The following is a 25,204-nucleotide window of genomic DNA, read 5'->3' as shown; positions in this document are numbered from 1 at the left end:
CACCCGCCACCACAGTCGCGTGATCTATTTAGAATCGCGCGTTTGATATATATCGTTTGGAGCCCGCGGCTTCGATACGCAAACATTCTTGGAAATTACCCGGTCAAGAGGAAATTTAACAGTTTGTCGGAAAGGAAACGAATCGAATATCGTAAAAAAAAAGGGCTACAACTGAAATGGACATCGGGAGATAATAATAATAATAGTAATAATAATAGTAAATTGTACAGAAAAAAAGAATGATTAATCGACTAAAGGTTATAAATCTTACCAACAGTATTTTGTTTTTCTTACAAAGCAGAGACTACAACATTGTATCTGTCGAACTAACGACATTATATCGAATAGTGCTATGCTGTAAAGGAATATAATTATACTGCGCACTAAGAAGTGACGTCACAGCAATCAGTAACATTATGTGGGGCAGATCTAGTGAATGTAATTTTAAAGTATGCTACATTCCTTTGTTTACGAATATCATCCGCTACTTTCAAAGATTGCTTCTATGTACTGTCCCTGCCTCGGGTGTGATATCGTTGCTGAAAGCCGATGAGTCTAGAATTTATCCCGTTACGTCACTGATCAAAGCCAACGGCTAGTATAGCTAATTCCTGCCGAGCCATAGCTGCCTTGAACAGCGCTACACTTCTTCAATCGGACTGAAGAAGCCGCGTTCCCACGTGCCTACGGCTATACATTTTGCACTAATATCTTTGGTCGACCACGTTCTCTTGTTTCTCGAGACGCTTTGTGGAGGGAAAGTGACTCGAATAAGTTAAGTGTCTAGGCTGTGACAGAGGAATGCAGTCGCTGCACAGGATAGACAGCCCGCCGGCGTCGATGCCGCAGTCGCACGCGGCCCCGCGGCGCCGGCGGTCGCTGCTGTCTCACGGGATGCCGCAGTCGGGCACCCGGCTGTCGCTGTGCCGGCGGCCGGCGCAGACCACGCCGCTGCCGCGCATCGTCGAGAACGGAGTCGACCTGACGCCGGGCCGCCTCAGCGACGCCCGCATGCCGCCCGCCGCCGAGAGCGAGCTGCAAGTATTCCACGCCGCCCTCGGCGGCAGTGTCACCGGTCTGCCAGGTGACGCACCCCCACACTCAGGCTAAGAACGCAGCCACGTATTTTAGTGACTCGAGGTGACAGCGCACGCCGTGATGTGCGTGTAGCGAATGCAAGACGGCGCCATTAGCATTTAAGCAGCAAGTCTCGTTTCTTCCCCATACTGTAATCTCCACTATTGTCTCGTTGATCTGCCCCACATTTAAAAAGTAATGTACACCGAGGTAACAAAAGTTATGGGATACCTCCTAATACCGTGTCAAACCGCCTTTTGCCCACCGTAGTGCAACAACTCGACCAAGAATGAACTCAACAAAATGATGGAAGTCCCCTGTAGAAATATTGAGCCATGCTGCGTCTTAGGGGCGGCTCCTGTATAGGTTTGCAGGTTTGCGCTACCCCCAAGGAATAATTTTGTTCAACTGTCTTTGCCTTCTGAGCGTTCTATACTAGTGGAGAAGTAGCGCTCCGTTTATCTCTTTTGAAATGCCCGGGGTCCAAACGCTGAACGCAACGGAGTTGGATGTGATATGCCAACGGCGACAGGGGTTTGCACTGTGGCTGCAAACGTGGAATTTGGTGTCTCAGAGGGGGTTGCGGGGGCAACGGTTGGCAACACTGTACTCGTATGCGCGCCTTGTTTGTATAAACACCTCACCCAGGCCACCATGCCAGCCACAGGAAGAGGGTCCGAACTCTTCCGAAGGGAAACGGAACTATCGGATCTTCGAACAAAGCGAGATTCTCGCGCCACCGTACCAGTTCGAGATCAGGCGTAGCTGCGAGCGAACTATTTCCTGTGCATTGTGTTAGTTATTTTAGCGTGTGCTACAGTGAATTTTGAGTCTCAAGTGACAAGTGAAATAATGAATTAGGTAATTTCATTGCTCTCTGAACCCTTCAGTTCACGGAAGTTTGAAGAAAAATTAGAAATCAAGAGGATAGGTAGGCCAACTCCTGCTTTAACAATTTCGCAAACCGTTAAAACGAAAAGTCGCCAATTCAGTAGGAAATTTAACTCTGAATTGTACAACAAGCATGAATGGCTGTGTGGTTGTGACACGAAAAGTGCCTTATTTTGTTTTCCTTGTTTATTATTTGGGCTAAACACGGAGTCTGTGACACTCAACACCTCCATGACAAAATTAGAAAACACGAACTTTCTTCAGTCCAAGTAAATAACGTTTTGAATATGACAAGTCTGGGCAATGTAAATATAGCTACCCAATTAGACAGTGGTTACAGAAGGTCCGTGGCATTACACAACCAAAAAGTTACCGATAATAGGTACATATTGAATCTATTTATTAATTGTATTCGTTTCTGTGGTGCGTTGGAACTTGCCCTTAGAGGACTTGATGAGACTGAATCATCTTCCAATCCTGGTGTTTTTCGTTCCTTGATTAATTTTAGTGCAGAATTAGATTCTGTATTAAAATCGCATTTAGAGAAAGCTACAGTTTTCAAAGGAACCTCAAAAACCATTCAGAATGAACTCATCCAGTGCATGCTTCAAGTCTTCCAAGAGGAAATTAGAAAGGAAACTAAGGGTGCTGAGTTTTTAGCCATAATAGCTGACGAAAGCAGTGACGTAGCCTCTGTTTTCCAGGTGGTTATAGTACATAGGTACATAATTAACGGAAAACCAGTTGAAAGATTTTGGGACTTCATAGCACCAGAAAAGCATGATGCCCAGTCTTTGGCAACGTCCATCATCGAACAGATAAATAATCATTTGGGGAATTGTCCACATAAGCTAATAGCGCAGACATATGATGGTGCAGCAGTCATGAGTGGTTCGTCACGTGGCGTGCAGGCTCTTGTCAAGGAAAAGTTTCCCAATGCTCCATACATTCATTGTTATGCCCACCATTTGAATCTCATTATGCTTAAAGCCGCTTCCATTAATAAAAATGTGCGAATATTCTTCACTAAACTTGAGGGACTTTGCAGCTTCTTTTCAGCATCTTCTCAAAGAACAGCAGTTCTCGTTGAAATAGTACGAAAACGACTGCCACGTTCAGTGCCTACTCGTTGAAATTTTCAGTCAAGGAGCGTCAATACCGTTTTCGAATATAGGGAAGATGTTATCACGTGCATGAATAATATGGGCCAGGGGGAAAACTGTGTAATGAGAACACGATCCTGCAAGCCTGTGGCTTGGTAACAATTTTGAAGGATGAAAAGTTCATTTTTTGGCTTTCATTTTTTCATAAAATCATGATCCATGTGGATATTTTGTATAACCAGCTACAAAAAAGGGATATTGACCCAACTTACGCACAAAATCAACTGACAGTTGTTGAGCGTGAAATTGCGATCATTAGGGAAGGAGTGAGTGAAAATTCTACAGGTTTACACGAGTCCCACAAAAGAGGGAGAACTGAAGATGGCGCAGCTATGTGTAATCTACTGCGGTAGGCAAAAGAAGTATGTGATGTCATAAGTTACGAGGCAAAAGAAAGATTCAAGTTCACTGGACACCTAGTTGCAGCCTCTCTCTTTCTACCAGAGAAATTCGCTACTTACTCTTCCAGTTTTCCAGAAACTTCTTTCAGAGCTGCTATTGCATACTACTCTTTTTTGGAAGCAAAGAAACTTCGAACAGAACTCCCTGTTATTTATGGAAGAGAGGAGTTCAAAAGCATGTGTAGGGTTTTGAGCTTTCTGGATTACATAACAGACAATAATCTTTGTGATACACTGAGCGAATCTTCTTAAGCTTCTGAAAGCGATAATTCCAATTCCAATGACCACGTCAGAAGCAGAACGTTGTTTTTCTTCGCTGAAACGCATCAAAACCTTCTTGCAGAATACTATGGAATTAGAAAGACTATCAGCATTCGCGATGCTCTCTATTGAACGAGGCCTCATTTTAAGAATTACAGACTTCAGTCAAAGAGTGATTGAAAGATTTGCAAATACGAAGGAAAGAAGAATAGAGTTCCTGTACAAGTGATCACCACCACATCCAAATTCAGAGATAAAATCGAGCGGCGTTAGCATCAGTCCTGCTGAAAACGGTTAGTAAGGCATGCCTACCACTTTTTGAGTACATAGAGCTGCAGTTTATTTTAATTCCTTATATTCTGCAAAAGTAATACTTTTTTCTGTGTACACCTTTTGCTTTTATTACGAGTAGATGCATGAGTGACACGAGCGAGCGGTCTGTTTATATCAGGCGTTACAAAAACATGAGCAGTGTACTGATTTTCTCTCTTTTGTTGCTGGTTTCCTTCGTGAGCAAAGTGCACCACCTTCTTCTTTGGTCACGAGCCGCCACTGCTGCATCTAAAGCCGACTTCCTTCGCTGCAAAACTGCTGCCGGTGCAGGATTTTGTGCACGAACTGACCTCTCGATTAAGTCACATAAATGTTCGATGGGAATATCGGGCGATCGGGGTGGCTAAATCATTCACTCGAATTTTCCAGAATATTTTTAAAACCGGTGACATGGCGCATAGTCAAACATAAAAATTCCGTCACTGTTTGGGAACATGAAATCCACGAATTGCGACAAATGGTCTGCAAGCAGCCGAACATAACTATTTTCAGTCAGTGATCGTTTCAGTTGGGCCAGAGGACCCTGTCCATTCCTGTAAACACAGCCCAAACTGCTATGGTTTCGCGAGATCTGCGGCACATTCGAACCCTACCGAACTGAAATCGGAGTCCTCTGACCAGGTTACCGTTTTACAATCATCTAGGGTCCAATAATACGGCCAAAAGCCAAGGAGTGGACTTGTTAGCAAAGTCACTCGCGTCGCTCGTCTGCCTCCATAGCCTAGTAACTCCAAATTTCACTGCACTGTGTTATTGGATAAATTCGTCGTGCGTCTCACATTAATTTCTGCTGTTATTTTATGCAGTGTGCTTGTTTGTTAACACTGACAAGTCTACGCAAAAGTCGCTGCTCTCGGTCGTTAAGTGAAGGCCATCGGTCATTGTGTTGTCGGTAGTGAGAGGTAATGCCCGAAATTTGGTGTTTTCAGCACACTCTTGAAACTGTAGGTCGCGGAATACTGGATTCCCTAACGATTTCCGAAATGCAATGTCCCATGCGTCTAGCTCCAACTACCATTCCGCGTTCAAAGTCTTAATTCTCGTCATGCGGCCATAATCACGTCGGAGACGTTTTCATACGAATCACCTGAGTTCATATGTCGGCTCCGCCAACACACGTAGGCGATACTACCGCCATATCTATGTGTGAATATACCTATCTCATGACTTTTGTCACCGCAGTGTATTACAGATCTCAAAGGAACCTTGTCAGTAGGTTAGAGCAGTTGTTCCCAACCTGAAGGTAACACACAACGAGGGGTAAAATGAGCTTCCTGAGGCGTAAAAACAAAAGGATTCGATTATTTTTAAAATATCATTACTTCTATCACCATATCATAAGAATATAATATTGATTACATAAGTTACGGTACCAGTAATTACACGAAACACTAACATCAACATATGACACAATGAGGTGGAATTGCGAAACGAATCCGTCAATAACATCTTCTTCATATAAAACACACAACACTCAGTTTGTTCCACGCATCTGACACACAACACTCTAAGTTTGTACCACGCATCTGCGATAGTAGAACTGAGACATATGCATCAAATCTGCTCAAATATTTCATGAAAATACCTTGTTGCAGATAGTTCCCATAATGAACCAGACTTCATTATACACTTCGCGATAGTAAATGAAGTTATTGACACACGACAAAACAGTTACTACGCAATGGCAACGACATTACTGTTCGGCTTACAGAGTATTATTATTATTACTGTTATTATTAGTAGCAGTGGTCAGGCGCTAAGCATTGGCAGCCTGAAATCTTACAATTTCTGCTAGTTCAGAAATAACGAGTCCAGCATTCAATTGATTTGCTAACTGTAAGTATAGTGCAAATATTTTATCTTGGTTCATTTTAAACGGAGGTGCAGGCTGGGTGTGAAACATGAATCGCCAGGGAGAGGAATCATTTAAAGGAAGCATGTATTGTAACGAGTGTTTACCATCACTGTGGATAGCTAGCTTCCTTTCTGAGAAGGAGTTGTAGGTAGTACTTGCTACGCACAGACAATTGTTTCATAGTTCTGAAAAAAAGGTTATCTGAAATAAGCAGTAACAATTGTCTAATTACCTCGTTTGTGAATAATACATCTACGAACAACTAAATATAATATAGAGGGGGATGATACAGGCTAATATCTAAAGGCATTTAGGTGTAATAGACGAAGGATGGTTGGGAACCGGTGGACTCATCCACAACCGGTTACAGTTAGCACTGATTTTCACGTAGCACTAAAAACGTTCACAGATATTTTAAGCAAAACTTGCATTAGTAAGCGCGAGATAAGCCATTGCAAATGCGAAATGCTAGTACACTAATAACCAATGTATCCGCCAGAATGTTGAACGGAAGCATGCAGACATGCATGTATTGGGTTGTACAGGAGCCAGATGTCAGTTTGTGGGATGGAGTTCCATGCCTTGTTGTACTTGGTCGGTCAATACAGTGATGTTTAATAATATTGGTTGTGGATGACACTGGAGTTGTCTACCGATGATGTCCCATGTGTGCTCGATTGGAGACAGTTCTGGTGATCGAGCAGTCCAAGGCAACATGTCGACACTCTGTAGAGCATGTTGAGTTACAATGATGGTATGTGGGCGAGCGTTATTCTGTCGCAAAACACGCTTGGAATGCTTTTCATGAATGGCGGCAAAACAGGTCGAATCAGCATATTGACGTAAAAAATTTGCAAGCAGGATGCATTGGTTAACGATGAGAGTGCTCCAGCTGTCTAACGAAATAGCACCCCAGACTATAACTTCAGGTTTGGGTCCAGTGTGTCTAGCACGTACAGGTTGGTTGCAGGCCCTCAACTGACCTCCTTTTAACCAAGGCCGGGTTCGATTCCCGGCCGAGTTGGGGATTTTCTCTGCCTGGAGCCTGGATGTTTGTGTTGTCCTCCTCATCTCATCATCATTCACGAACGTGGCGAGATTGGTCTGTGTAAAGATTTGGACTTTGTACGGCCCCTGATAACCGGCAGCTGAGTGCCCCACAAACTCATCATCATCATCATCATTCAACCAACACACGACCGTCACTGGCACCGAGCCCTCCACTGAGATCTCGCTTGATGCAACCGAAGTTGTAAATGGCGAGGGTTGGCATCATTGGAATGCACGGTACAGGGAGTCCAGCTTCGAGCTGTCCTTGGTGTAACCGTTTGTAACAGTTCGTTGTGTCACCCTACTTTCTCGTGATCGCCGCTGCCAGCTATCATGACTACATTACTGCCAAGTCTTTCTGCAATATCGCAATAGGAACATCCAGCTTCTCGTAGCCCTCTTACCCGACTTGTTCAAAGTCTTTTTTTTTTTTAAACAAGGAAAATCGCCAAACAGCCGAGCGATTTGAGAAATTTTTTATTTTATTTTCGAAACCAGTGACGTGTTGGTAATGCCGCCTTCCTTGTCCTAAAGACCTTGACTAACATTAACATGAACTTACATGTTCACTTTCAAAAATGACTAACTCTCACGACCTCTACAATGTGCATTTAAAGCAAATCTGATTTGCATTATGGATGAAAATGGGTATGTGTCCTCGGTGTTGGTGGTTCAAGTTGCATGCTTTGCGTGCAGCACTGCGGAATTTACCGGTTAGATGGAAATCATCCCTACGTTGTGTTTCCACTTCTTTGTGTAATAACTGCCTACAAACATAGCAGACAACAGAATCTTCATACAGTAATTTACCCTCCCGCGTTTCTGTCATAGGAGTGATGTTGTCATGAATGTCTTCAACTTTCCTTGCAAGTTTTCAAGCTCTGAGAGCAGCAGATCCGTCGATTTATCCCCAACGTACAAATCAAATGTTTAAGACTTGAGTTGTACAAACACACAACTTGATAAGTGGCAGCGAAAGCTACGTTTCGTTCTCTGAGAGTAGTATGTGAGGCAGTAGGATCCCCCGCATGGCCTCCCACAGGAACGAGGAGACATTCAATGTCGACGTATATGGCAAAGGGTAATCGCTCCTTGTGGAGAAAATTCTTAAATTTTAAGATTTTATATTCTTCAGTCGGCGTTACAACATGTAATGGGTCCTTGGTGGAGCAGTCTACCTAATACTTTGTTAAGCTCTTACTCGTTTGAAACGAATTCAGGCACCTAGGACAAAAATGCAGTTTACTATTACGTTTCAGTATTTGGGAGCAAAGAACGTGGGACATACATTTGAACCAGCAGTTGCCTGTGACCATCAGATATTAACAACAAATCTGCATGTTTCGCATGCTGACCAGCGACTTTAGAAAGGTAAATGGGTCGTAATGACCACATGTAACAACATCATCATCCGACTTGCATTCTCTCAACGCATACATATGGACTGAAATATGGGGAATTTACCTCTCAAATTTACTAATTTCCTGTGGAATCATGAGGAATTTAATACCATGATGATTATAACATCAACTAATATCCACATGGTATTGTTCTGAACAATGTGCATGTTTCTTATAATTTCTTTTGCAGTTCAGAGCCGGCCGCTGTGGCCGTGCGGTTCTAGGCACTTCAGTCTGGATGGATGTGTGTTATGTCCTTAGGTTAGTTAGGTTTAAGTAGTTGTAAGTTCTAGTGGACTGATGACTTCAGATGTTAAGTCCCATAGTGCTCAGAGCCATTTGCAATCCAGAAGTGACCACAGAAAGTAGAAATGATTATTGCGGACGTTAGCAACAGCCTTTTCATCAGCAATATCCTTGGAAGGCATATGCGAGGACTCTTCGCATATTGGTTCGTACACATGTACATGAACGTCCAAATATGGAACTCTATGGAGTACTTTACCAGACTGTCTTTGCTGGAAATGAGAGCGCTGGGCCTATATAGGCTTCAGGGTACAATCATCAAATCATTTAGCAATTGAGGTGTTCTACATTATCTCGCCACTATTACCTCACTTATGTATGACTCATCCTTTGGCATATCCTCCTTATTTGGGAGAGTGAGCTCGCAGCATATTGTAACGAAGTAGTTAATGGTGGGATACCACGGATCTTTTAAGATCTTGGAAAGTTCCCTTTCCAGAACATGCAGATACTTATTCGTCTTGATATCCAACTGTGTTGCTGATCTGGAAGCAAACTCCTGTCTCCAAGAACACCTAGAATCACTGAAAATCGTAATTCCGTGCAGCGTACCTGATCATCCTCGTCCTCACAGTTAGAACGGGTGGAGGGGCTTCCACTGGTCGATAGCTGATCTCTATCACTACGGAAATCATATCCTGATGGTACAGGTATCGATTAAGCATGAGACAGTTCAGATGTGGGTGCATGTGCCACCACTCGAGAAAGTGCAACTGCCTCCACTGTTCGTGGTCCAGTCATTGATGCAGATGGGCTCACCATTGACCCTTCAGCTCCTGTCAATGCCGCTCGTTGTGGTAGTGATGCAGGCGTTGACGGTGCCAGTGAGGGAGATGGCAGCTCCAAGTTATCAAGCCCCTCTGTGTGTATCAGGAGACAATTGTAGACACACACACACACACACACACACACACACACACACGTCATTAGACGTCTGGGATGACGTGGCAAGCATCTGAATATATGGGGTAATGTATACCTGCCACCCTTCAGATGCTGAAAATGCTGGAAACAGGCTAGTGTTCGGGGCATTAACCATTTCTGAAATGACAAGAAAGACACTGGCTAAGTAAAATATTGACACTAACAAATAAACTCTCTCTTTCTCTCTCTCTCTCTCTCGTAAAAGCGATAGGCTACTTAAATAAAAGTTCATCGTGAGTGATGGTAGCCCATCAACCCTCAGATGTAGACAAAGGGCTAGGGCTTGGGACATTGTCCAGGGTCGGCCTTGAAGTGACGTCATTCATCAGCCCTAAAACGACAACATAACAATCTTTAAGCACTGAAAATACAGACAGACAGACAGACAGACACAAACACTCATTCATATAGAAACGGCGCTTACGTTATAGATTTTCATCCTTCCCAACACAGCGCACTAAAGCAGCAAATGCATCATCAAAGAGATGCAATGCGACACTGTTCTCATCGAAAACCTCCTTGAAACAAGGACCTTTTCTTCTGCTTCTGGCGATACTGCTGTTGCTGGATGACATTTTCATAACCGGCATGAGAGAGAGAGAGAGAAAACAACGCCAGAAGTGAGCTGAGTAGAAAGTATGCCTGCTGAGCCATCTTATATAGTCTCGGTCAGTGAGAAGGTGCTGGTGGTAAAATCAGATCAGTACGCTTGTACCTTTCACCAAGAGTAGATGCATGCCATCACAGCTCCATAGATGGATGGTGTTTGTGAAGTAGGAAGTCATGAGAGCTAGTTTCAAAATAATTTATTCATAATCCAATTAAATATCACTTTTACATAATCCATTGGACATATATAACAATTCTTGTGCTTCCTCAGTCTAAGGCGATGCAGTGGAGGACATCCAGGTCTTTAAACATCTCTGACAGATGCGTTCTTGAAAGTATTAGTTATATGTAAAGATTTCTCACAATATTTCCTGTACAATTTTTAGTTATTTGGTCCAAATTTCGAAGTAATGTCACTAGATCTTCAAAAATAATTCTGTCTTCATCTCAGCCAATGCTATGATAATACTTTCACATGATTTGAGTTTGTTGATCCCTTAAAAAAGGTTGCTTGCAGCCGCGATTGTTGAAAATGTTGTGGTAACTCGTCCCTCCTTCGTAAACATGAAAAATGCAACATTTTAAAATAAAAAATGCCTATATTCATTGAGAAAGCCTTGGACGTCAATGACAGTGTTAGCAGTTTGTGATGGTATCGTGAAATGATTTAGCTGTTATGCTACGTCCATTAATTTGTGTAAGTCTCTGCACAATTCCGTTACGTGGGCTGTAGTTGATGATCTGATCGTGTAGTAATAATGCGAATACTGCTGATTTTCCTGGGAAGTTTTTAGAAGCTTCAGATTCAATGTGAAAGTTAACAGGACCACCCTTCAGTGATTCATTCTGTCTAGATCAGTCTATAATGATAATGGGAGCTAGCTCTTTACAGTCCTTTGAACTGAACAGGCAACACTCATTCTCTTCACTCTCATAGTACACACAACGAAACCCAGCATATATATTGAAGTGTACGGGTCGTCTGGTAGAACGGCTCATGCATATCGTATTAGGTCTAGGTGTTCCAAGGTGGATGGCGGAAATGTGACAGTGTAAACAAATTAGTGACACACAAATATACACTTTATTGCACTTCAAAACTTAACTAAAGTTGTACAGCAACTCGTTGGATGTGCTTACGGGCAGATACAACTGTTCCTAAAGACTGGAAAATAGCACAGGTCGCACCAATATTCAAGAAACGAAATAGGAGTAACCCATTGAATTACAGACCCATGTCACTGACCTCAATTTGCAGCACACCAAGGTGGATGGAGGAAATGTGACAGTGTAAACAAATTAGTGACACACAAATATACACTTTATTGCACTTCAAAACTTAACTAAAGTTGTACAGCAACTCGTTGGATGTGCTTACGGGCAGATACAACTGTTCCTAAAGACTGGAAAATAGCACAGGTCGCACCAATATTCAAGAAACGGAATAGGAGTAACCCATTGAATTACAGACCCATGTCACTGACCTCAATTTGCAGCAGGGTTTTGGAGCATATATTGCACTCGAACATTATGAATCACCTTGAAGAAAATGACTTATTGATACATCACCAACACGGATTCAGAGAATATCGTTCTTGTGCAACACACTTTGCTCTTTATTCCTATGAAGTAATGAGTGCTATCGACAAGGGATCTCAGATCGCTTCCATATTCCTAGATTTCCAGAAGGCTTTTGATACTGTTCCTCACAAGCGACTGTTAATCAAATTGCGTGCATATGGAGTATCGTCTCGGTTGTGTGACTGGTTCGTGATTTCCTCTCAGAGAGGTCACAGTTCGTAGTGATAGACGGTAAATCATCGAGTAGAGCAGAAGTGATATCTGGCGTTCCGTAAGGTAGTGTCGTAGACCCTCTGCTGTTCCTGATTTACATAAATGATCTAGGTGATAATCTGAGCAGCCCCCTTAGATTGTTTACAGATTACTTTGTAATTTACCGTCTAGTAAAATCATCAGACGATCAATTCCAGTTACAAAATGATCTAGAGAGAATTTCTGTAGGGTGCGAAAAGTAACAAGTGGTACTAAACAAAGAAAAGTGCGGGGAACGCGAAACAAAGACTGCGCTTTGTTGGCAGAACACTAGAAGATGCGACAAATCCACTAAAGAGACAGCCTACATTACACTTGTCCGTCCTCTGCTGGAATATTGCTGCTCAGTGTGGGATCCTTACCAGGTAGGCTTGACGGAGGACATCGAAAAAGTGCAAAGAAGGGCAGCTCGTTTCGTGTTATCGCGCAATAGGACTGAGAGTGTCACTAATATGATACGCGAGTTGGGGTGGCAGTCATTGAAACAAAGGCGGTTTTCTTTGCGGAGAGATCTATTTACGAAATTTAAATCATGAACTTGCTCTTCCGAATGCGAAAATATCATCATAATAAAATAAGAGAAATCAGAGCTCGAACGGAAAGATTTAGGTGTTCCTTTTTCCCACGCGCCATTCGAGAGTGGAATGGTAAAGAAGTAGTATGAAAATGGTTCGATGAACCCTCTGCCAGGCACTTAAGTGTGAACTGCAGAGTAACGATGTAGATGTAGATGTAAGCAGTAACCTGTGAAGGCGTGCTTTGCTTAACACAGTGTCAACAAGACTATGTCCATCCTGGACACAACACTGTCAATCACTGTAGTAACACTTGTCCCTACGCAAAGGCTACATGTGACGCCACTTGTAGACTAAGTGTCGCACGCTGATGTTCACTACGAACTGAAGCTATGAAATGCACTGGAACTCTGTACTAGAAATGTCAACGCCGTACTCACGTCCTATAGCTGCATGTAGCCACTGTTTGTCACAACGCGGAAGCCCATCTCATTGGCGGTGGCGCGCAGTTTGCTGATTGGGCCGCGCTTGTGGTTGGCAGTGAATTTGAAAGCGATGTCCATGGCGCCAGTCGGAAACTGTCTCAGTGCGCCAGCTCCATTTGCGTCCATTAGCGAGGACACAACACTCCTCCCCTCGAAATTCTTCACTGTGGTCGTGTAGTGTCGGTTGCGGCTACGACAGCGAGGGGGGTGGGGCGGTTGGTGTCAGTGCAGAAAGCGAACAGTGAATTGGAGTCAAGTCTGCAGCCAGTGCCGAGCCTCGGTTCATGCCGGGCATTTGCCTTGCCACTGCCAGACGAATAACGACGTGGAGAACACAGTCCATCACCTGACAATGGAGCGCAATCTTGATGATGTTGACCCGCAGTGGCATTCTGATGTGGGAAGGCTACCCCTTGGTAGGCAACAGACTGGAGTGGACCATCCATGGGAGACGTCTGTTGTCTGCTCAGTGCTGGGTGAGGTGTTGCGTCCAGGTCCAAGGGTTTGTGGCCTGGTAGTGGTCACACAGGACCCAAGGTCGCCAGATGGAGTGCAGGCTGCATCATCTGGGAAGGCAACGAATCTGTAAACAAAGACTCGGTTGCAGAACCACGCAAATTACAATGGCGAAGTTGGTTAGGGTGCCGCTGCTGCAAACCTCCTGACACCTGTTCAAGAAACATGGATGTAGCTAATGATTTTACAATACTGCCACGCTCCCAGGTCTTCTCTCTGCCATACATACTGAAAAAAAACTAGCTTCATACATTTCCTGAGTGGGTGGAGTAGGCTGGCCACTGTGGCCGAGCGGTTCTAGGCTCTTCAGTCCGGAACCGCTAGACTGCTACGGTCTGAGGTTCGAATCCTGCCTCGGACATGGATGTGTGTGATGTCCTTAGGTTAGTTAGGTTTAAGTAGTTCTAAGTTCTAGGGGACTGATGACCACAGATGTTAAGTCCCATAGTGCTCAGAGCCATTTGAACCATTTTGAAGCAAACTGAGTACATGTCTCTGGAGAGTCCTTAGGATCACCACACATGATTGTTCTGATTCACTGACAAGTCGTGCCGAGGTGCAAAGAATCGGCGGATAACCATGCTAATGATTTGTTTCATTGAGCGAGGCCAACCCACGCGTATGTAGCGCTACAAAATCTGCAAGTCCCGCTCCCCTCCATTGCCTGGACTACTTTCTGGTGATCTATGGTGAAACTGTTTAGAGCGTCTAACTCTTGTGCATCGATGTGACAACATGATGCATCCGATGTGTCAAAGCACGCACTCGGTCCCACAGAAAGGTGCGAGAGCATCTCTGCATTGGCATGCTTGGATGTGGGCCTGTAAATTATCGCATACTGATAATGCGAGAGACTAAGAGCCCATCATTACAATTTTTGTGCAGTGCTGTATATAAAAGGCTTGGCTGGATTGAAAAGTGACTGCAGCAGTTCGTCGTCAGTGACTAAGGAGAATTTCCTTCCTTACAGGTATTAGTGAAATCTGCTCAGTCCATAAATGATTGCAATAGCCTCCTTCTCTATCTGCGAGTAATTGGTCTGAGCCTTGTTGAGACGTTTTGAGAGGAAAGCTGTTGGTCTGTCTGCATAACCAATTCCTGTGTGAAAGTACCGCGCCAATGCTGCACGGGGATGCGTCCGTTACCAGGACACCTGGTTTGTCAGGATCGAAATGGACCGGATAACGATTGCTGAGCCGGACGCGGTGGTCTAGCGGTTCTGGCGCTACAGTCCGGAACCGCGGGACTGCTACGGTCGCAGGTTCGAATCCTGCCTCGGGCATGGGTGTGTGTGATGTCCTTAGGTTAGTTAGGTTTAAGTAGTTCTAAGTTCTAGCGGACTTATGACCTAAGATGTTGAGTCCCATAGTGCTCAGAGCCATTTGAACCATTTTGAACGATTGCTGAGCAAAGCGTCTTTCAATTTCTGAAATGCAATGCCACATTCGTGGGACCACACGAAATGTACATTCTTATGTCGAAGACGATACCTGGACGTTGCTACTTGAGCTGCATTAGGAATTAAACAGATGTAGTAGGTAAGCTTCCCTAGTACTGATTGCAATTCAGAGAAATTTCTTGGGGGTTTGAAGTCACGAACAGCCTGCAACTCTAATAGTCAGCAACTACTTCTGCATCGGATGAACACCTTGGGAATTGATCACATGACCTAAGTACCCAATTTCAGTCTGGACGAACACACAATTGTCTTCGTTACACTTGAGGTCTGCCTCTGACAACACTTTGAACAGGATACGCTAATAACTGTGTTGCTCTTCTGCTGCCCGGCCTAATACCACAATGTCATCCAAGTAATTTGTACATGAAGGCACAGATGCAGTTAATTGTTTTAGATAGCGTTGAAAGATCGCTGGTGCAGTTGCGCTACCGAGGCAAGCGAAGAAATTTATGGAATCCAATGTGTGTATTAATCGCAAACACTTCCTGTGACTGTTCATCTAATGGATTCAGTAAGCAGGGATCGCGCAAATCGATCTTATAGAAGTAGTGACCCGCTCCTAAGCGGTCCATAAGCTCTTCAGATCGCGGCAGTTGGAGCGAATCACCTACACTCCAAGCATTCACTATCACCTTAAAGTCTGCACCAGATTCCGAATTTCTCTGAAGGTTTCTTCACGAAAACTAACGACGGTGCCATAAACTGGCTGTGATGGGTGCGGTGACGCTTTTTTCCTGCCAATTCTTTTGCAACACGTTCACGGAGCGCGTATGGTACTACGCGAGCTCTGAAAAAGTGGGGCTGTGTATTGTTTTTCACGTCACATGAGCAACAAAATTGGTAGCTTTACCTAAGCTCTCGACAAACAAATGTTTAAAAAATGGTTCAAATGGCTCTGAGCACTATGGGACTCAACTGCTGTGGTCATAAGTCCCCTAGAACTTAGAACTATTTAAACCTAACTAACCTAAGGAGATCACACACATCCATGCCCGAGGCAGGATTCGAACCTGCGACCGTAGCGGTCGTGCGGTTCCAGACTGTAGCGCCTTTAACCGCTCGGCCACTGCGGCCGGCAAACAAATGTTTAAATTCATCACACAACTGAGCAACACTGTCTCTACGCCGACGAACTAACTACTAGCACATTGTCTACAATATGCAGTCCAGACAAATCAAGGCCAAAAAATATAAGCGCCGTGCCGGCCGCTGTGGCCGAGCGGTTCTAGGCGCTTCAGTCCGGAACCGCGCGACTGCTACGGTCGCAGTTTCGAATGCTGCCTGGGGCATGGATGTGTGTGATGTCATTAGGTCAATTACGTTTAAGTAGTTCTAAGTTCTAGGGGACGGATGAACTCAGATGTTAAGTCCCATAGTGCCCAGAGCGATTTGAACCATTTTTTTTATAATCACTATCTCATGAACGCAAAACCTGTAATGACATAGTATTTTGGAAATTTTGATAGACGGCAGGAAGGCTGGTATATTCTGTCCATTATACGCTGGCAGTGTTGTTGATGAGTTCTGTAACTTGGGTTTGCCAAGCACATTGCGATTTAGCAATGACACTGAAGCAGCTGTGTCCAACTGAAAATGAACACCTTGTCCAGCAATAACAAGATCCACAAAAAGTTAGTTGGAGTGGTGTTGCACTGAAAAAGCTGCTGATTATTTGTATTGCGCAGTTTCACTGGTATGTTCTACACTAGCATCACAGCCCGACTTAGAATGAACATCATGTGCTAGAAAGTGCGAGTTATGTGGGTGTTTATTCTGAGCGGGTGTCTTTATTACCTGTGCAGCTTCAATGTGCCCGCCGGCCGTGGTGGCCAAGCGGTTAAAGGCGCTACAGTCTGGAACCGCGCGACCGCTACGGTCGCAGGTTCGAATCCTGCCTCGGGCATGGATGTGTGTGATGTCCTTAGGTTAGTTAGGTTTAAGTAGTTCTAAGTTCTAGGGGACTGATGACCTTAGAAGTTAAGTCCCATAGTGCTCAGAGCCATTTGAACCATTTTTTCAATGTGCCCGTTCTTACCACATGCAAAACAAGTTGCGTTAAACAAGTCGCGTAACGTGAAGAACACCAGTCCCGTTTGTGAAGCTTGAAACAGCGCGAGAAAAATTTCACGCCGGTAGATTTCCGGCCAAGTTGTTTACGTGTCAAACTGTGTCGTACCCGCCTTCCATGTTTATCTTCCAAGTGCGCTGCTCATGTCGCTCCGCAATGTTATCTCTTGGGGCTAAGGTACAAATGTTCCCCGCTTCAAAATTATCAACTACACTGTCAGTCTTGAAAGTTAATAATCTGCAAAACCTTCTGCAACTTGGGGTCAGGGTATTTTAAGATTTGTTCGCGGTTTCTACTATCTGCCACATTTCGAGTAATAGCTTCAAGTCACTATAGTATTTTCGACATTCACACTGAAATTTGCACTGTCTTGTTAGCACCTGCAAGTCTGTCACCCACTGCCTGTGTATTTGACCTGGTTGTTTCTTGAACTTAAAGAAGTTAAATCTGGCAGCCGCCACATTTACCTTATCGTCGTAATATTGGTCCAGCACTTGAACAAGTTCCTAATAGCTTGTAGTAGGGAATAACTTCGCACAAATGCGGTAGACGGCGACACCAATGTGAAGATTGCGAAGATTGTGTTGCTTATGGCGGTACAGTGGGTGACGGGGTCTCATTCCGTATCTCAGTTGGTGTCATCTACGTTTGGACGAACCCCTTCATCAGTTCCGTAAGCTGGTTTATTGCCTGCATCTGTAACTGAAGAAACTGATTTAGATCAAGCGATGATGCCGCAGACGTTTGCGTTTGTGGCGCTGATAATTGTGAGGCAGCAAATGAGGGGTTTGGATCGGTGGGTTTGACATGGTTAACATATGCTAATATAAACAGACAAGAAATCCTAAAGCTAACTTATGAACTATGGCAGCACAGCAAGTAAATAGCAAAAGCGTAGGGCACCAATCTGGAACAGAAAATTTCCAAGAGCACGGAAAGTTAACGAACAAGCAAGCAAGGAATAGCAAAGTGACACAGGAAATAATGCAGCGCAGTGAGGTCGGACTTCTCCTCGCCAGATGAAATGTATAGGTCGTCTGGGTAGAACGGCTTGCACACGTAGTATTAAGTTTAGGTGCTCTGAAGTGGATTGCGGAAATGTGACAGCGCAAACAAATTAGTGACACGCAAATATACACTTTATTTCACTGGGATACTTAGCGGAAGTCCATTTCATTGGCGGCGGCATGGAGGTTGCTGATTGGGCCGCGCTTTTGGTTGGCAACGAACTTCAGAGCACTGCCCATGGCGGCAGTCGGAAACTGTCTCACTGCACCAGCTCCATTTGCGACCATTTACGAGGGCACAATAGGTATCAAAAAGCAGACTGTATACATTATTAAGCCAGTCTTGCTGCAAGCTGTCATATGGGCAAAATTCAGCATTTAAGTATACTTGTGCGTTTGTTAAACTACAGTTGTTGAATTCACCTTAATCACTTTTGGGGTTCACTTTAGTATTGGCTTGAAACGTGAGGATGATAAACCATCGCTACCTGAGTTGATGTCTTAATGTTCCATGATTGATTAGATGACCTTGGAACTAGAGGATGTTCAAACAGCTCCCATGATCTGAAATTTAAATGCAGGTGAGTCCCAGATGCAAGTATTTTTAAACGTTTTCGGCATTCTTCATCAGCTACAGAGACATGAGGCATCTTACAAATTAACTTTTCAAGCACAATCTTGGTCTTTTCTCCATTGGTACACTGGATATATGCATTACCATCTGATCCACTTCTTACCAACATAAGTTTTGCTTCATATTAACCAGACTCCTCTTCATAACCTCAAAATAGCCCATAAGAAGTAGGTTTGTTTATAAATAATCTTCTACTACCAGTAAAACCTATTGTTAGGCTTTCCTAACCTATTATAGGCTACAAAACCATTTATAATGGATCATATCAGATTATCCCCTAAGCATTTTCAGAGGTATGCATGCACTAAATCGCTTGTACCCGTTTGCTGATGTGGTTTATTCACAAAAACAACCCTGCATTTTCTAAACCATTCAAGTCCAATTTTGACGCTGAAAATTATGTTTTTAAGGTTGGTGTGATACATACACTCCTACTGCGGTCAGTTTTTATACCGTTAAACTCATATCTTATCTCCCGAAACAGGAATGCTAGTGCGTTACATGTAAGATGAGATGCTGTCATGGGAGTCCCACCCTAGTTCACGAATTCACTTTCCAAGTACAGAAATCTCCTGCTTAGAATGACCAAACCATCCTGGTGTTGGATCACAACGTAGATCTCATCATTGCTCTCGAACGCTGCCGATGCAAAAAGTCTGTGTGAGAAGTATTCTTGACGAACGATTCATTCATCATACTTGAATGGAGCAGTTATGTTTGGAGTGACATGTTCTTGTGCGGTTTCAAGCCTAGCGATTTAAGGAATTGACGGTTCTTCGGCGTTCACATGTGTTTCCGTTGTAAAGTAAAGGGCAGCTGGCTGTGTATGTCTGTTTTATAAAGTACGCCTATCGTACTTGAAATGAAGGCGCATCACTATCTATCCAGCAAGAAAATCGACGGATAATCGCTTTAGGACGCAATCCTCAACTCGAGACAGTCCATCTTTGACCTTCGAGAACCATTCGACAGATTCTGTGACAAGCGTAAAGGAGTCTCTGATCCCTTTCCAAACGCCGTAACTTCAGCAACTGAAGTTTCTCTCGAATAGCCTAATGTGCTTCTACGACCTTGTATTTTGTCGTCATGGTGTTACACGCTAAGCAGATTTTGAACGGTATACAACACGTCCGTTTGCCTTCTTTTCAATTACGTCAAACTGTGCAATTAACTCGCTTGTTTTCTTTTTCAATTATATCAACCCTTGCAGATAATTGGTTGATTAGCCTCAGAATGGTTTGAGAATAAGAATTTACCTCTTGATACTTTTGCTGACCGCTTCAAGTCTAGTAGTATGACGTTTATACTGAGCATCTGAATTTTCACGTCAACGTCAACGTACAGACGAATGTTCTGCCTATCCCTCTCAGAGTGATTAAGAGCGGATGATATCGCGAATGTATCTATGCTGTAAAATATAGTGATGTAATTACATGTTGCATCACACATACGCCAGTGTTCTCATTCATACTCCCTCAGCTGTCCGCCATTTTCTTTTGTGGTAATACATGGGCACACCAGCAATTCAAGGTTCAATCTTATGAAATTAGTCAATTTGATTATTAATTTGAGTTCTGAAAGTGACCGCAGACATAGGCAACAGAAGTGCCATGAGTAAATACACTAATTTCATAAGTAATACTGTGCGGCTGGTCCCGGCGGAGGTTCGAGTTCCCCCTCGGGCATGGGTGTGTGTGTTTATCCTTAGGATAATTTAGGTTAAGTAGTGTGTAAGCTTAGGGACTGATGACCTTAGCAGTTAAGTCCCATAAGATTTCACACACATTTGAACATTTTTTTGAACATAAGTAATAAATTAAGCATGTAGTACCTTTTTCTTTATGTGAAGACAATAACATCTACCATCACTCGGAGATGTATTTATGACTAAAGCAAGCGACGGATTGCAAATGTACGATTAACGGTGTGCGTGCACAGGCATTGTTCTTCTTTTTTTTCCTGCTTTACAGAGCAGACAAGCCTACGAATCCCACGTTCTGTGATGAGTCGTGGACGTCCAACTACTTACCACCTAATGGTAGTTTCACTGTCCTACCTCGTTACATCAGTTTTTATAAGGCTAGGCCTATATATTTTACACACATGCACGTTTGAAATATAAAAGGATCAATTTCCCTTTCGCAAATGTTCAGTTGTGTCCTTGGATGCGTGACAAACATCCAGGCGGTAGTAAATTCTACCATACTTTTGCGAGGATACCTCAAGTTAGCGCATTCTCTGCAAACGCTACGCGGTGTTGCAGTTAACCCTTATCCCTTATTTGTGGGAAGGAGAGGCACGTGGACGCAGCCTTTCGCATACAAAAAAAAAAAAAAAAAAAAAAAAAAAAAAAAAAAAAAAAGAAAAAAAAAAAAAACGTAATATGACATCAGGCGAAGTTGGAGGCCAATGTAACATTGCGAGATCCTTACGCTCCTTATGGGAGGTACATCGTTGATACAGTTCATTGTTCATTGCTAAGAAATGGTCTTACATGCTGATGCCATTGTGGTAGTGTTACGTCCCGTCAAAATTGGCATATTCTCGCAATTATGGAAAAAAGCCCAATGTGTCACCTCGCAACCTAACCTAGCTCGCAGTCTGTCTTAACAATATTTCAGGATAGATAATGCAAAAGTTTCGTACTTATCAATAACAGAATCGTGTTTTAGCCGCCAAAGCGAAAATGAATCAAAGGCTATGGGAGGGGATGGAACAGGGGATTTTGTATTCTGAGCTTTCTCTGTCGCGAAAAAAATTGTTTCACCCTTCTTCGGTCTATTTTTAATGCCAGAAAAAGGGGACATCGGGTTCATCATATCACTTAATCGGAAGGTCAACAGTGGCAGATATATAAGTTGTTTCGCATTCCTATTACAGACTTCTAGATGTTTTGCAGGGGACTTAGCAGATGGTGTTTTGACGAGGAGGCCATGTCTGGGAATGTACCGTTTGAATATAAAATAAATTTGAAGATCGAATGACTTTCAGATCTCCAGTTTCACACACAAACTGAGAAGAGCATACCGTCGAGAGTCCATGTTCTAATTATAAAATTATATACCATTTTCGTCCAGCTACAACAACGGCTTCGAGAAACTGGTTCGTTCGCAACCAATTAAGAGGCTTGACTGCGGTGCTCCAAGACGAGTCATACTACTTTGAAGAGGTCCTTCCTCACGTAGGAGAGAACCCTACGACGAGTAGTCGAGATATCGCCTATGCCTTTGGCTCCTGTAGGGCACACACGTCCGAGCTCGTTGCCTCCGCTTTGTGCATATCATGATTTGAAAGTGATCCGATCTGCAATGGTACATTCCCGAACATGATTCCCTTATTACAACTTTACTTACTGAGTCGTAAATTTCATAGGAACTGTGAAACTCCCTGTAGACTTCGAATGTGAATCAACAGGTAATTTGGAAATTTGTGGTAAAGTCTTATGGGACCAAACTGCCTAGGTCATCGGTCTCTAAGCTTACACACTACTGAATCTAACTTAAACTAACTTACGCTATGGACAACACACACACCCATGCCCGGGAGGACTCGAACCTCCGACGGGGGGAGCCGCACGGACCGTGACAAGGCGCCATGCCGAGCGGCTCCCCCGCGCGGCAGACGGAATAAGGTCAGATTCGTCCATTTATTACCACTTCGACACATTCGGGCATGTGATCCCTCTAACCGTCATTCAGATTTAATGAATCGGCCATGACTGTGCATGATACTTGTTTTCCGCAACTTGAAAATGGCACCAGTGTGTTTTGTGAAAGACACCTACGACCGTTTGCACGAGCAAACATCACTACAAAATATCTGCTTAGTGTTTCGCTTTAAGTTGAAAGTTTGAATAACTTAAATGGAATGATAACGGAAATATGGCGTTGCTGTGAGAATCCACGTTAAGAATTTTACATAACCACATTTATTTCCTAGAAAGCATGAAAATACTCATTAATCACTCACTTTACTTAATAATGTGATTCTATGGAATGCTGGCCCATCATTGTTGTTGTTGTTGTTGTTGTTGTTGTTGCGGTCTTCAGTCCAGAGACTGATTTGATACAGCTCTCCATGCTACTCTATCCTGTGCAAGCTTCTTCATCTCCCAGCACCTACTGCAACCTACATCCTTCTGAATCTGCTTAGTGTATTCATCTCTTGGTCTCCCTCTACGATTTTTACCCTCCACGCTGCCCTCAAATACTAATGTGGTGATCCGTTGATGCCTCAGAATATGACCTACCAACCGATCCCTTCTTCTAGTCGAGTTGTGCCACAAATTTCTCTTCTCCCCAATTCTATTCAATACCTCCTCATTAGTTATGTGATCTACCCATCTAATCTCCAGCATTCATCTGTAGCACCACATCTCGAAAGCTTCTATTCTTTTTTTGTCTACACTGTTTATCATCCATGTTTCACTTCCGTACATGGCTACACTCCATTCAAATACTTTCAGAAAAAAACTTCCAGAGACTTAAATCTATACTCGATGATAACAAATTTCTCTTATTCAGAAGCGCTTTCCTTGCCATTGCCAGTCTACATTTTATACCCTCTCTACTTCGACCAATCATCCGTTATTTTGCTCCCCAAATAGCAAAGTCATTTACTACTTTAAGCGTCTCATTTCCTAATCTAATTCCCTCAGCATCACCCGATTTAATTCGACTACATTCCATTATCCTCGTTTTGCTTTTGTTGATGTTCATCTTATATCCTCCTTTCAAGACAATGTCCATTTCGTTCAACTGCTCTTCCATGTCATTTGCTGTCTCTGACAGAATTACAATGTCATCGGCGAACCTCAAAGCTTTTATTTCTTATCCATGGATTTTAATTCCTACTCCGAATTTTTCTTTTGTTTCCTTTACTGCTTGCCCAATATACGGATTGAATAACATTGGGGATAGGCTTCAACCCTGTCTCATTCCCTTCCCAACCACTGCTTCCCTTTCATGCCCCATCATAAGTAATACAAAATAAAAATAGCAATTTTATGCAACCTCCTAACTATGATGACTTTAAGAAACACCATAGTGTGTTTTATTAGCAGGAAAGGTGCTGGAAAGTTCAAAGTGGACATGAATGCCTCAACTTTCGCTAACGATAGGGACAATCGCGCAGAGCGTCCATACTCACCAGAGTCTCAGCGGGGAGTACCTAATCGACTCTCCTCGTCCCGGGTCCACAGTCAGTAGCCGGAAGGGCTCAGAGAGTCTTCACAGCGGCTATTTGCCAACCTAACGGGACTTGCTAACATTGGGGAACTTATGCCTATCTGGTCCAGTATAGTCACTCTCTACTTAACATAATGGCTGGCTAAACTGCATCTACCCATTCACAGAACCTACAGCAGAAAGCCCACGCATACATCAGCAGACGACCCGCATTCATACTTGCAGACAATACTAAGAGTGATAATATTAAAGTAATTACCTGTACTAAACGTAATTCCGAATAATAAATCTTAAATTGATCTTCCGTGAGTGTCGAAAGTGCTCCCAGGTGTGTTTTGAGTATATGACTGTTGTGGAAACCCATGTAGCGGCTCACATGCACCCGTTACAACTCTTTTCTCAGGAAACTACGCGAAACTCAGAGTTTTGGAAAATCTCTCTCGTGCACGAATGTGGTATGTAGCTGTCCTGTTCCTCTTGTTCTTGCGTTGTTGTGGTTCGATTTCCCACGTAAACTGTATGTAGCCCCACACCTTAATGTTCAGCTAGAAAGGAAATTATCATCTTCCATATCCACGCCCAGAAAGAAATTACAAAACTCTAAACGTTTTAGACGTGTAACTCCTCTTCCAATGTTGTTTACAAACATTGTAACTTTTTTGGTGACAATACTCAGTAAATGTCTGAAGATGGCCTTGTAAGCCGAAAACCGGTTAACACATTAAAAGTAATACTGTAGAACAAAAGAAAACTAGCGCTTTTCATTTATTACTTAAGTTATTCATTTATTCATTTAATTTATTCATTTATTACTTAATTTTTTAACCTTATTTATCAGCGCCGTGAAAGGATCGAGGGCCTCTGGCAATTGAATCTCGTAAGCTTTGAAACACGAAACTCGCCAGACTCACACATGGGAAACGGATAACTTTTGAATGGCACAACGAGGAGACTTCCTATGAACTCCTATCCTTAAGTGCGTTGAACGCGCTCCTACGTCTTGAAAGAGCACACGAGGGCGAGCTATGTAAACAACTGTTTCTTGAAACTACTGGTGCTATTGTCGAAACTTTGAGCTGCAGGAGATACAGTGCCATAATGTGATAAAAATCACAATGCATGGTTATAACGGCATTGCACCTGTTGAAACGGAGAGCACAAAACGTCTTTTGTTGATGTCCCCCCGCCATCTCGCCTCGGCGCACCTTAGCTAATGAGCGAAGGGCCATCA

At 43.4% G+C, this 25,204-nt stretch overlaps 1 protein-coding gene across 1 annotated transcript in view; it reads left to right on the top strand.

Moving 5' to 3' along the window:
* The first annotated feature begins 801 nt into the window (after positions 1-801).
* The window catches only part of LOC126220277 (dynein axonemal intermediate chain 4-like), a 66,500-nt gene continuing 42,097 nt past the window's right edge, over positions 802-25,204 (top strand). Inside the window, exon 1 of the mRNA XM_049942152.1 lies at positions 802-1,084. Coding sequence (XP_049798109.1) covers positions 802-1,084 — 283 coding nt within the window. The remainder of the gene's footprint in view (positions 1,085-25,204) is intronic.

Source organism: Schistocerca nitens, chromosome 1 (assembly GCF_023898315.1).
Source record: "Schistocerca nitens isolate TAMUIC-IGC-003100 chromosome 1, iqSchNite1.1, whole genome shotgun sequence".
NCBI classification, from domain to species: domain Eukaryota; kingdom Metazoa; phylum Arthropoda; class Insecta; order Orthoptera; family Acrididae; genus Schistocerca; species Schistocerca nitens.
Note: the sequence above shows the minus strand (reverse complement) of the source record. Positions and strands in the feature narration are given on the sequence as shown.